Raw genomic sequence first — 13,458 nt, forward strand, 5'->3', positions numbered from 1 at the left:
GTGCATAAGGTGCAGATATATTATGCTGCCGATCGATCTCAGTTACAGTGCGGATAGGGATAAGCAACATAAGAAGCAGATTACAGTTAGGGTTAGTGACTAACATAACTGCATAAAAAAACTATATTGCATTGTAACAAACATAACTACATTGCATATAGATCCGTTTTTGTCACGATTATCTTTGTAAATGAATATACAAGATAACTGCTCAAATTTAAGATTTACACCAGGGCACAAAAGATTTACACTGGGGCACGTGCCTCAGTAAAAAGGGGTCTAGCGACGCCCCTGGCTGGCCATAATGTTGCAGGTAGGGTAGGTCAGTGGTGTGATGAACTTCACGGCAGCAGGAACTGGGTCTGTAAGTCTCAGTCCTCATATTCGAGAACAATACCTGGAAAGAGAAACAAATTCCTATTAGCGTAGGGGCCGTTCACATGTAATGCAAGTGTCATACAGTTTTGTGGTTTAATATCCACTCCCATATCTCTGCTTCTTTCCAGTTTGCAGATATCAGCATTTAAAACCCCTCTGTCAACCATAACTCCTTATTGTGATGACACGTCGTGTCACACCCCTTACGGCATCGTTTCTGCCTTTTGTTCACACAGGACGCGTTCTGTAAATGTCACGTCAATGTTACTAGGTCAGAAACAATTACGGGACGTGTTTGCGTTTACACAGAAGGCACACTGTCAATTTGATTGGACTTTTTTGGGATCAACGAGCTTTGACAGAGGGGAGTTTGTGTTTGTAGCTGTTCTAACTGTGAAGGACTTCCTGCCTTACTGTGTGATTTATATCAGAATATAAAGTCTGAGTCTTTGATTGATACGTGTAGTTACAGTAGCACTGATAATCATAAATAAGATTTGAGATGCTGTATCGTATATGTAATGTAGGAAATGGAAATGTCTGGTGCTTTTTACCACTTTGACAGGAAAAGGTGTCTGACTGACATCTAAATCAATCAATCACTGTATTTTTTGGTGCTGCTTATGACAGCTTGCTTCTATTATTGTTATACCTCAATTATAGATTAACATAAAAAAACGTATTTAAAACAGTGTGCCCTTGTTGTGTGTAGTTAGCCAGTCAGATTAGTGGTAACTAGACTGATAAAAAAGTATTTACAGTTATATATGTCACATGGTTGGTGAACAGACTTTGAATTAAATATATCTCTGTTTTCTCTCTGTGTGATTAGGCACTGGATGTCGACCGCAGTGTTCTTTACAAGATGAAGAAGTCAGTTAAGGCCATCTACACCTCTGGTCTGGGTAAGTGATCTCAGCCTCTTTACTACTTCACTGTTATCCATTATTTAAACTACAGTGCAATCAATAAGGGTGTACTCACATTATGTGAACCTTTCCATAACCGAGTACATTTGACTTCAAAGTACGGTTCGTTTGGCTAGTGTGATCGCTCCGTACTGTTCCACGTTGCGGTACGCTTGAGCGTACCCTGGTACGCTTTGCAGAGGTGGTCTCAGGTCCCATGTTACAGCAGCAAAGTCCTTGATTATTGCGCCGGAATGAGAGTATAGTTCCTAGCCGTATCTGCCTAGAAAATCACAACTTTAATTTTCTGTCGGTCTTAGTACACTATAGGGCTTTTCACACCTGAAATTGTTAACCCTGGGTTATTCTAAACCCAGGGTTAACGGAATCCTGGGTTATTTTTTTCATGTTTCACACTGTTCAAACTTAACCAGGGGTTAAGAGATAACCCTGGGTATTCATAATTTGACGTTTCACACTGTGCATTCCTAAACCCTGGGTCAGGAGTCTCCAACCCAGCTCCAACACACCTGTCTGTAATATCAAGCCTTGATTAGCTGCTTCAGCTGTGTTTAATTAGGGTCATAACATTCTAACCCTGCTTCGTTTCACACTGCATGCGTTTGGCACCACAATGCGGGGTTAACACCACAAATGCGGTGCTAACCCTGCTCCAGAGCAGGGTTTCATAACCCTGGGTAAAAAGCGGTGCTAACACCGCTTTCAAATTACAGGTGTGAAACGCTCCTTAACCCAGGGTTAAAAGCGGGGTTTAGAATGAAGATAACCCAGGGTTAAGCGCAGTGTGAAAACCCCTAATGTAACTACAGAAGAGTCAAGTTTTAAATAGGACAAATTTCGAAACTCTTTGGTCATTTTTGAGCGCGATGCTAATGGTCTAATCAGATTCAATGGATTATGCTAAGCTATGCTAAAAATGGTACCACCAGACCCAGAGATCGGCTGAATGGATTTCAAAACGATAAAAATCAAATGTTTAATTCTAGGGGAGCGGGAAAATTAGCATATTTTCCAAAAAAGTGGAATGTCCCTTTAACATTAAAGCAGCACAAGAGTGATGGAGAGCAGACTGCTTCTAATATGCTTTTAAATCTCTTATTTGTTGTTATACGCCAAACGATCTGCGCAGCACATTTCAAACACATCTAATAAGCCATTAACTTATAATTACGATAAACTCTACTGCGCACTTCTTTCAGTTTTCTTCAAAACAATTGCATCTTTTAATGACATAAGCGTACACTGGTACAGATCATAAAGTGGAGGAGTGGGGAGGGGGGGACAATCGTGTTTGAAAATGATGTGAGCGCATTATAGTATTTAAGGATGTTCAGTCTGAGTGTGTTCTTCAATTAAATTAAATTATTCATGCTTGTTTTGATGGACCAGCGTTTAGTTTAAATAAAAATTGGAGCCCTTGGCAAAGAAATTCACTGATCTGACAACGTTTTATCCTCATTAAAAGTCCAAATGTTCTTTGAAGCGCCATAAAGTCTTTCTGAACACCATACAGTACTTGTACAGTTATGTGGGATTTTACTATGGGTGCGGTGTTTACTAAGTGTTGCTTTGGTCTTTGTGAAGACAATTGGACTCAAACCCACGTTGACAGGTTCTTTTAGTCGATCCAATGGGAAAGACCACATTCCTTGAGTAGCACATAAGGAGCTCCGGAGTGTTTCCGAGTGATTCTAGATTGAATGGTTCTAGTTATTTGCTTGCACCAGAGAACTGTGCCAGTACTAAGCTTGGGCGCCTCTCCATTGTGCTGCCTGCTTTAGCTTCGACAACACTGCTCATTCAGACACTGAGTTTGTTTCAACTACAAGAGGAGGCCCGGCCGAGAACACAGGGGCGAGCTCTGCTGATCTGGATGTTTCCAGGAACACTGCTGGCTCTGTTCAGGCAGGACAGCTGTCTCCTACACCCCAGGGGACAGCTGTGGCGGGACACACCCTTTTGTGTCTCTCCCTCCGTGTGTTTGTCGCCCATATACATGCTGATGGGGTTCCTGGAGCTTGGGACTGTTATTGTTTCCTGTTTGCCGGCTTTTATGTAGTTTTGCTCTGGTACATTTATTTGATTGGCAGTTCACCAAGCATGAAACAAATCTGTTTTTTTCTCTTATTTGCATGTTACTGGTCCACACACCTCGAACTTTACTTTAGTCGTATTTGCATAGGTTCATTATTTGCATAACAGACAACTTTTTAGCAGCTTGTAGCAAGTTAAAAAAGTAAATGCTATCAAAATAAGAAGCATACAGTTACAAACATCTCTTCATGTACTATACAAACAATACAAACAAACCAATTTTGTTGTTTTTTCCCCAGTTAAGGGGGAAATTTTCATTACCGCAACGTGTCCATGACTGGATTTGGGTTCTTTGACATGGAAATATTTATAATTAAAAAAATCTAAAAAATAAAAAGCTTCAGTGCATGTTATACTATAAACATTTAAAGTAAAGAAACATGTGGTATTTGGTGATCATTGGTTAAATCTAGAGACAATAATAAGGTATATAAATGTGTCCAAGACCAATTTTCTCATCCTCCGCAACAATTTTCAATCATTAAGCCCTCAAGGAACTAACATTTCCCAAAAAAAACCTGTTTAAAGGAACAAAATTGACTGTGACAGTCAAGATGGCTACCAGTTAAGCAGTTCTTATTTTTTCCAGATAAAAGTTAACATTTTGTTTGTAATAGTACCTAGACAACTTTTTAGTTCTCATTACCGAAACATGAGTATGTAAATGCATATATTTTATATAATAGACGGTTTCAGCAGTAACAACATAAACAAGTGGCTGTCGTGGTCCGCACGTAACTTCCGGTAAACTCCGCTCATAATAAATAACAACAAAGTACTTTACACGTAGTTTGTTTATATAACAAGCAAAAAAACAACACATTGATTACCTAGGAAACCAAAACATTTGTTGTTTTTGACGAGGCATTTTGTTCAAGAGATCAGTTTAGCAACTAGTCATACCTTTAAAAAAATGAAACCGGAAGTAAAGTTCGGATCCAGACGTGTATCACGTGCGTCCGATGAAACAGTCTATATCATGTTGCGGTAATGATAATTTTTGATAATGATAATCTAAAAAAAGGTAAATAATTCTATAGAAAATATTTTTTAAATCCTATAAAAATAATTGTTATAGTAAGTTCAGACCTTAATCTTACATGTGCAAAAAAATTGGCTTCAAGGGCTTTTTAAAAATTCTGATGCTGGACACCTTCTAAATCTGGATTTCATGAGAATCACCCAAATATTTTTGTATAGTTACTTAGCACCACTGCATTAAGCATCGGTCAGTAAAATACTTTTTCTGAAAGTGTAATGTAAACTGTAAGTAAACTGTTTGTAGGTTGACTTCCCAAAAATTGTAAATAAATACTGCATCTCTGTGACATTATCGAAACTAAGCATCAATGCCTGCCATTTTCTGTGAAATATCAGATGCTGAAAAACTTGTAAATGTATTAAATGTATGCACTGGATGGCTGAATACATATAGCTATAGTGCATCAGTTGGTAGCTGCCAAAAATCAAGTAGTTGCATTAGAAAAGCTTTTTTTGCATAAGCCTTAATGCAACATTAAATGTTCTTCCACAGTAACAAAAATGGTCTACGTATAGGCCTGGTGACACCAGGTGAAGGTTTGATTAATTTCTTGCTTCTAAACGGTGCCTTTATTGGTGAGAAACAGGAACCTCATTTACATAGCACTTTGGTCCCAAAAAATACCCATAAAATTGGCAGACAGGCTTCTGTGTGAATGCAAACACGTCCCGTAAATGTTCTGGGATCGGTCCCGGACAGAGGTACTAGTAACATTGCTGTTAGATACCCGAAAAGTGTGAATAAGACGCAAAAACAATGCCGTAAGGGGCATCCCGCAGTGAGAACGCGCGCTTCATGGAAACATGAAGTTTGCTCTTTAAAATGAGGGGTTTACATGCAGATTAACATTCACAACGAAAAATGTCTTTAAACTGGACTGAAGCAGATATTATGGAGTTTGTCACTATTCGCGTTGAAGCAGAGATAATTCAGCCGCATAAAAGAATAGCGCGTCACGCGCTCCTTTATGGTCTTATTATAAACAAAAATGCACGCAGTGGTTTCTGGTGAGAGAAATAACGGATGATAGACGTTGCAGAGAAAAAACTACCAAGTGCAGAACTTTAAAAGCGGCACATGTCTTTACGGGATCTTTACAGTATCTGTGTGAACGCGCACACAGATTCCAGCAAATCATTGGCAGTGAGAGTGAACCAAAAATCAAATGATCCCGGACAAATCCCGGATGTAAATACATTTTCCGTGTATTTTCCGTAATGTCTCTGTGAAAAGGGCTAGGGACATCTGCTCTTAGATGGTTTTAGACAGCTTGGGCAGTAAATCTCTCACGGTTGACATGAAAGAGACAGGTCTCCTCATCAGAAAGCTCCAAACTGTGGTAAATGGATGTTTTTAACAGCTCTGCTGGGTCACATGCTGCTCTGTAGAAATAGGTCTACTTCACACCTGGGGAAAACAGTAACTGTGTGTTATAATCACTGCGGGAGTGTGGAATTCACTGCTGTGATTTTTGCCCCACTTCACATTAACACCTGTCTGTTATCATGACTTCAGTAGAATCAGCAGTGAACACAAGCAAAGTGAAAAACAATGTTGTTGTAGTTGTGTAAGAATGAGATTCATCAAAGCTGTAGATTTTTGTGGAGTCAATGTTTTTTATGTAAGTTCCACTAAAACAAGAAGTTAGGGTGGGACGAATTAAGTGACTCCCAATTTTAGCTGATAGTGTTAAGTGTATGGATAAGATTTCCCAAAATGAGATGCTGTAAGCACTTCGACCTTGAGCGCAGTAATATTGATGGAATTTTGTGCGAGAAGGGGAGTAGTCAGAAGTTGATGATGTAACTGGGCACCGAGGTCAAAGTGCTGCAAACTAACGCCGCATTCAGACAGCCAGCGATGTCATCGCTGTGTGTCGCCCATCTCTTTCAATGACGCGTTTCTAAATCTGCTTGTCATAAACAAATGAGTACCATCAGAAGGATGATGTGAACTCCACTGCTTCATTCTCATTGGTAGTCGCTCCTGAAATTCGCTCTACATTTGCATAAAGTTAAACTTTTCTTAACTTTCTCGCGTCGCTGGACACGCCAATACGGTCGCCAACGGTCACTTTCTCTCGTGCCGCCGGAAGTCGCCCGGTTTCCATTGAAATGAATGAGATCGCGTCGCTCTGCTACTGCAGGTCGCTGGCTGTCTGAATGGGGGGTTAGTGCTCTTCTGCCATACAATATAGTTCTCATTTTTATTCACTTAAAAAATCGCCACGTTTTGTTTTGTGCCACCATACTTACTCGTGTAACTACTCATAAACAGTCTTTAAATAGGGAAAACATGGAAGTGTTTGGTGGCTTCTAAATTCATCCCTATTTGGATCCTAATGAATGAATGGGGCTAGGCTAAATGCTAACACATTCACACACACTGTACAAAGATTAAGTGTACGCATTAAAAAAAAGAAAGGTATGTATTAATTCATCTAAGTTGAGGTAAGAACATACTAAAATATTGAAAAACTGTGGTGTTTTCATTTAAGTTTTTCAGTAAATAAATGCAAATAAAAAATAATTTCTATCAGGAACTTGGCAGAAATGTTTTTGGTAGTTGGCAGAATGGAATTAAAATGATAATTTTACTTACCGTATTTTCCGGACTATAAGCCACACCGGAGTATAAACCGCATCATTCAAAAGTGCATCATTAAGACAGAATAACATATATAAGTTGCAGTGGACTATACGTCGCGTTTATTTAGAAAATTATTTCACAAAATCCAAGCCGAAGAACAGACGTTTAATCTGGAAAGGCAAGTTATTTAACTAAACAATAACAGACAGAACAGCAGGCTGAATGGATATCTGTACGTTAAAGTAATATTATTAGTTATTTAAACGATAAACCATAGCATACAGAACTTACCTGGAAGGTTAAATAGTCTAAATTAACCGAACAAGCCAACTAGCGTGAAATTCGCAGACTCGTCATTCCGCATCACTGAATCCATTGAATTACATAAATACAGGAGTAGCATATAGCGGACTCTTGCGGCTGTAGATGGTAATGATGTCTCTTGCCTCATAAATGTCAAAATTAATTCATACTGACTTACAAGGTGCACCTGACTATAGGACACAGCACCAGCCAAGTTATGAAAAAAAACGCGGCTTATAGTGCGAAAAATACGGTAAACAAATACTAAATTTAGAAAAACTAACAATAACCTTGAAGTGGCCTCTGATATGTTGCGATACATTGCAGTCCTGTAAACTGGGCCGATATATTGCCCTACTTTCTATCTGGGGAATATAGTAGGATATAATTTTAGGAAATCTGTCATTGAGAACACCCTACCATATGCAAACCTTAGCATAAAAAATTGTGGCGCCCTCTGCTAGTACTTCCTGTCAGTTCAGAGACAAAAAGAATGCTACCTATTGGTCAGAAAGTAAACTCCAAATGAAACAACAGCCATTCATCTTATGTGATTTTGTTTATGACAATCAATAGAGTATTACAAATTTAAAAAAAATACTCAAATGTATCTATATTTTCGTAAAATTTCCCCCCACAAAAAACCCACTGTATTATTAAGCCATTGTTTTTAACTGCTCTCTCAGTGTGTGGTTTTGTGTGTGAAGTACTGTGGATGTAAAGGTAGACACAGGTATATTTGAAGGAGACACATTTTGTCAGTTGTGCTAATTAAAGGGTTTGTGTGAACTTCTCCATTCTCCATTTAGCTCCATTTGGTGTGTTTGCTCAAACGTTCCTAAACAAACACAGCTGTACTTTAAAATGCGGGGCAGTTAATATCTCAAATCTCCGTATCTGCAGAGTCGCACCGTGTTTACGTCGTTTACCATGTTTATTCAGCCTCGTTTCATCTCATTTACTCTGAGCTTTAAACTGAGTAAGCGTATGGGTGCGTCTTCCAGCAAGGTCAGAGAGATCAACTTTCACTCCTGACACAGCCGAGCGTTCTCACTTCAGCCCATGAAGCAAGCACTTCTGTCTGACAGCGCTGGATTATTTATGCATACTGCTCAGAGCCTGACAGTGAGCTGAAGGAAGCAGAGAGAAAAACAGAAATAGTTGTATAGATACTTTTATACTCTTAGAAATGCATAATTTTATATTTTAATTGTTTGCTTTACTGTGGAGAGTAATGTCAGATGATATTTTGTGTAGGATGTAGATTTTGTGTGTGTGTGTGTGTGTGTGTGTGTGTGTAAGTTCCCTGGGAATTGATTCCTTTGCAATGTGCTAACAGAGCTTGTTTACACCTGGTGTTAAAAGACAGTTTGGTCAATCGGATCACAAGTGGACGCTTCTGTCCTCATTAAGGGCTCGTTATAGTCGTGCGTAGGTCCTACGGCGTAGCCGCAACGGCGTAGGTTCCGCGTCGGTTTTCATTTATACTTTTGCGTAGTCCTCCACGTCGACGTGCAAACACACGCGCAAACCACTGGTAGGCAGTATCCACATGTGTAACCACAGTAGTAGCGCGACCGTCAGAGAAGAAGAAGCTTGGCAAGTTAACCCACAAACGAAGAAGAAACAGTAACTTGTTGTGTATGATTTGAGAAGACCAGCAATGATGGAAGTAAATAGACAGCAACTTTTGATGCAGTTTGAGTTAAATCACTCCTCAACTTGGCTCATCTTTGTTTTCACCGTAACAAACGGAAATACCTATGACGCAGTTTTTTTTACCTGACGGGAGGGGTTCTGGTGGACCAATCATGGCACTTGCGGTCTGCGTAGATCTGACGCGCTGTTAAAATTTTTGCGAGGTGCACATCAGGCTACGCAGAGCTACGCATAGGCTACGGATAGGAACTTACGCACGACTATAAATCGCTCTTTACTGAGGGGGTGGTTCATGGGGGCGAGTCCCTCTGCTTTCGTTTAAACGCGACCGGGAGAAAATTACGCTTTTGAAATTGACGCAAACTAATATAAGGTCAGAGTCCGCTGCTTGTGTTGTTAGTAAACGTGTTGCACAACATTTTATACAGATAAATGTAAGAGCTTTCTCTGATTTTTCAGAGCAATTGATGAAATAAGCTTGCGCAATTTTCGCTCGCATAATGAAACGAAAATGAAAAAGGCGGAGAGCAGCCGCTTTAGTTTTATCAATGTAAGCCCAAATATTGTGCTGTACACTGTGTGAAGTCAGGTCTGATGTAAAAACATTGGTCATAGTACATAACATTTGATCATTGAATGCAAAGTAGGCAGTCTTATGTGGCTGCTTGAACACATTTGACCACATTCGGGTGATTCTCGCGACTTATGAGGTGTCATGAAACATTTTGATAATAAAAGTAAATGCTATCAAAATAAGAAGCATACAGTTACAAACATCTCTTCATGTACTATTTTGCAACTTATTTCAAATGACATCATACAAACAAACCAATTTTGTTGTTTTATTCCACATTTAAGGGGAAATTTTTCATTACCGCAAAGTGTCTATGGCTGGATTTGGGTTCTTTGACATGGGAATATTTATAATTAAAAATCTAGAAGATAAAAAGCTTCAGTGCATGTTATACTATAAACATTTAAAGTAAAGAAACATGTGGTATTTGGTGGTCATTGGTAAATGTAGAGACAATAATAATGAATATAAATGTGTCCAAGACCAATTTTCTCATCCTCCGCAACAATTTCCAATCATTGTTTAAGCACTCAAGGAACAAACAAAAAAAAATTGTTGGAAGGGACATAATTGACTGTGACACTGAAGATGGCTACCAGGTAAGCAGTTCTTATTTTTTCTCTCCAGATAAAAGTTGAAATTTTGTCATAGTACCTAGACAACTTTTTAGTTCTCATTACCGAAACATGAGTTTGTAAATGCATATATTTAATATAATATCATGTTGCGGTGATGATAATTTTTGATAATTATAATCTAAAAAATTTAAATAATTCTATAGGAAATATTTTTTAAATCCTCTAAAAAAATAATGATTATAGTAAGTTCAGACCTTAATCTTAAATGTGCAAAAAATGGCTTCAAGGGCTTTTTAAAAATTCTGATGCTCGACACCTTCTAAATCTGGATTTCGTGAGAATCTCTCATGCACATCTACACCACAAAAGCAATCCGGTCGACTACTTATGAATGTGATTGTAGAGAAGTGGGAATGTGCGTTTTTGTCTACTTATGAATGTGTCGAAGCGTTTTACACCCCGTTTACACCTGTCTTGAGTGTCGTCTGCTTGTGATCCGATCGACCAAAATGCATCTTAAAGCAGTAGTTCAGCCAATAATGGTCCCCAAAGACTTGACCATTGTATTTTTTATTCCTACTATTAAATATTTAGGGTAAACTACTCCTTTAATGCCAGGTGTAAACAAGCTCTCTGTTGAAATACTTGTAAATCTCATCTACATTTATTCACTCTTAGGCGTCAACATAGCCAAGTGATTGGTGCTAATTTTTTTTCACACTTTACTTGGATCAAAACCGCAAGCAACCGTTGGCTTAAAATAAACTCCAGAAGTGTTTTATGAAGGGGGATTTTTTTAAGCTTACGAGACACTATACACAGGTTGTGTTTAAGTGACTAAAGCATTACTCACCTGGATCAGCCCCAGTCTCATCTGAATTCACAATCTTGTCTGTGGTCACATGGCTGACTGTTTGTGACCACATAAGCACTGCCTAATACAGATAACAGATTCTTCTGGATGTTTGCATTGCATGAACATTGGATTTAGAGCATTACCAGCCTACTATGTTTGTACTAGGGTGTTTAGAGATAATTTAACCAATATTAATTTACATAATATTCACACATATGAGTTTCTCATTTAAGAACAACAAGTGAAGCATCAATAGACAGTAACGCTTTCCTTCAACAGTCTGTCAGTCAGAAGGCCACACCATGGCAAACCGCCTGCAAGGGTTGGATTACTGTAAAGTAGAAAACAGATCTGAGTCAGCGTTTTACTGCTGGAGGCAAATATAAGATGTGCAGAGCTCAAATGTCGCTTTTAAAACAAAAAACAATCCAAATGCTTAATCGGCTCACTGCAGCAGAAAGCAAGACAAGGATGTTTGAAGACCAAACACAGCTTGTGTTGAGGTTATAGACACCACCTGGCCTGGAGATTTATTGTCATAACATTAGTGGCGGCATCGGGTGGATACTGGCCTCCGTGTGAAGAGTCCTGGTGTGAATGTGAAACCATGTGGAGATCACAAGATTTGCTGTAATGTTCAGAACTTCACAAGGACTTCAGACACCTGCTGAGTTTGGTATTTCACCGGATACATTAAAAGACACTTCGCTTAAATTGCTTCAGAGAGTCTAGACCCTCAGACCAGTAGACCATGGGCTTGAAGTCCAAGGGCTTTTAAATTTTACAGAAAGGCTTAATTATTTAGCATTAAGATATATAAATATTAGGGATGCACCGATCCGATATTCTGGATCGGTATCGGGGCCAATCCGGCCTTTTTTGCTGGATCGGATATCGGACTTACAGGACCGATGCAATTCGATACTGTGCGTTATGGTTGTTACTGACAAGCTATTAAAAGGACAATTATTATTATTAAAGCACCATAAACGTTGTATGCACTATTTTCAAAGTCTTTTAATACACTCAATAGCTTCATGTGAAGGAACAAACGCACATTTAGAGATATTTAAATTCAAAGAAACACTGTAACTTACTTGCAAACTGGGTTAATTCACTGGTGAAGCGGACGGCTGAAATGCGTCATTCAACACACGCACACACACAATAACTGTAGGCTGTTTTAAAGATCTGATTTATAAAGTCCCAGTAAGCTGTTGGATGGATGCAATTCAGTATGTGCTGAGCAACGATGCATCTAATCTCTTTGTGTTTTAACAGTTATGAACTTAACTTTTCATTTGCGATGCGGAGCGAGGATTCCCATGTGAGGATGCTTCAAGAGCATCAATTCTGCACCCAGGAAGCGCAGTATGCACTTAATATGATTTAGGCGCATCACTTCTGCACCCGGGATGTGCATAAAAGGTCCGGTCAAGTGCATAATTCCCAAAATAACCATCTGCACACTAAAGCTTTTTTAATGTGACATTTCTGTGTAATTAAGGAAAATATATTTAGCATACTTTTTTGATCAAACGTACCTATTTTATTTTTTCCTAAAAACTGCCATGGTTAATAATTACTAATGTTTCATGTAACTTGTAAATCATTTTAAATGATTGATTTTTACATTTAAATGATACTAGATGTAGCAGAAAGCACTATACACATGATGTGTGTGGTGTGTGTGTGCGCGCAAAATTCGAGTATCGAAATCGGATCGGAGGTGGGAAAAGTGGTATCGGTGCATCCCTAATAAATATCACAAAAAAATTTCTGTATCAGTCGATTCCAATAATTATCACGATAAATGACAACTCTCTATTCCTGGTAAATAGATGTCAAGAGCATCGCGTTACGTCTTAAGGTACATTCACATTATAAGCTGAAGATGTGTGTCGCTCGCTTTCCTGAATTTGTGAATGTCCTGTAAATATACTTTAAAGCTGTGCGAACAAGAAAGTATACTTTACCTCTTTTGTTTGCTGTGTTCCGGGCTTTGACGAAACTTACTTGTGCGTCCAACATAACACAAAAGGAAAATGTTTCCACGCATTTCTGACATTTTATTTGCTGATTAATGAGTTATAGTGGGTTTTAAAAATGACTGAATCCAAAATTTGCCAAATTGTCAATTGACATTACGCGGTGTACAGTAAATGAAATTTTTATGCTTGGATTCTGTGATTCCGTCCGCGTTTTCCGCATCGCGGAAATCATAGGGCCCTACTAATGAATGAGTCACTGCATCCGCAACTGCCTACTTCCACACTATATAGTTTGGAAGTAGGCGGTTTCAGACGCAGCAAATAGGGTTGTGCCGATAGATAATATTATTTTGTATCGACGAACATCAGACATATCGCTAATAGCGGGCTTTTATGACAATAGGTGCCGATAGTTGTTATTATTATTATTATTATCATCATAGTTTCACATTAACACATGCATTG

The 13,458-nt window shown here is 38.7% G+C and overlaps 1 protein-coding gene across 4 annotated transcripts in view; it reads left to right on the forward strand.

Annotated features, from left to right (window-relative positions):
- LOC141362525 (arf-GAP with SH3 domain, ANK repeat and PH domain-containing protein 2-like) overlaps positions 1-13,458 on the forward strand; it is a 110,812-nt gene that overhangs the window by 40,248 nt on the left and 57,106 nt on the right. For all 4 annotated transcript variants that reach the window (XM_073864739.1, XM_073864740.1, XM_073864741.1 and 1 more), the window contains exon 2: positions 1,211-1,283. In XM_073864739.1, the coding sequence (XP_073720840.1) occupies positions 1,211-1,283 (73 nt within the window). The remainder of the gene's footprint in view (positions 1-1,210; positions 1,284-13,458) is intronic.

This window comes from Misgurnus anguillicaudatus, unplaced genomic scaffold (assembly GCF_027580225.2).
Source record: "Misgurnus anguillicaudatus unplaced genomic scaffold, ASM2758022v2 HiC_scaffold_28, whole genome shotgun sequence".
In the NCBI taxonomy this organism is placed as follows: Eukaryota; Metazoa; Chordata; class Actinopteri; order Cypriniformes; family Cobitidae; genus Misgurnus; species Misgurnus anguillicaudatus.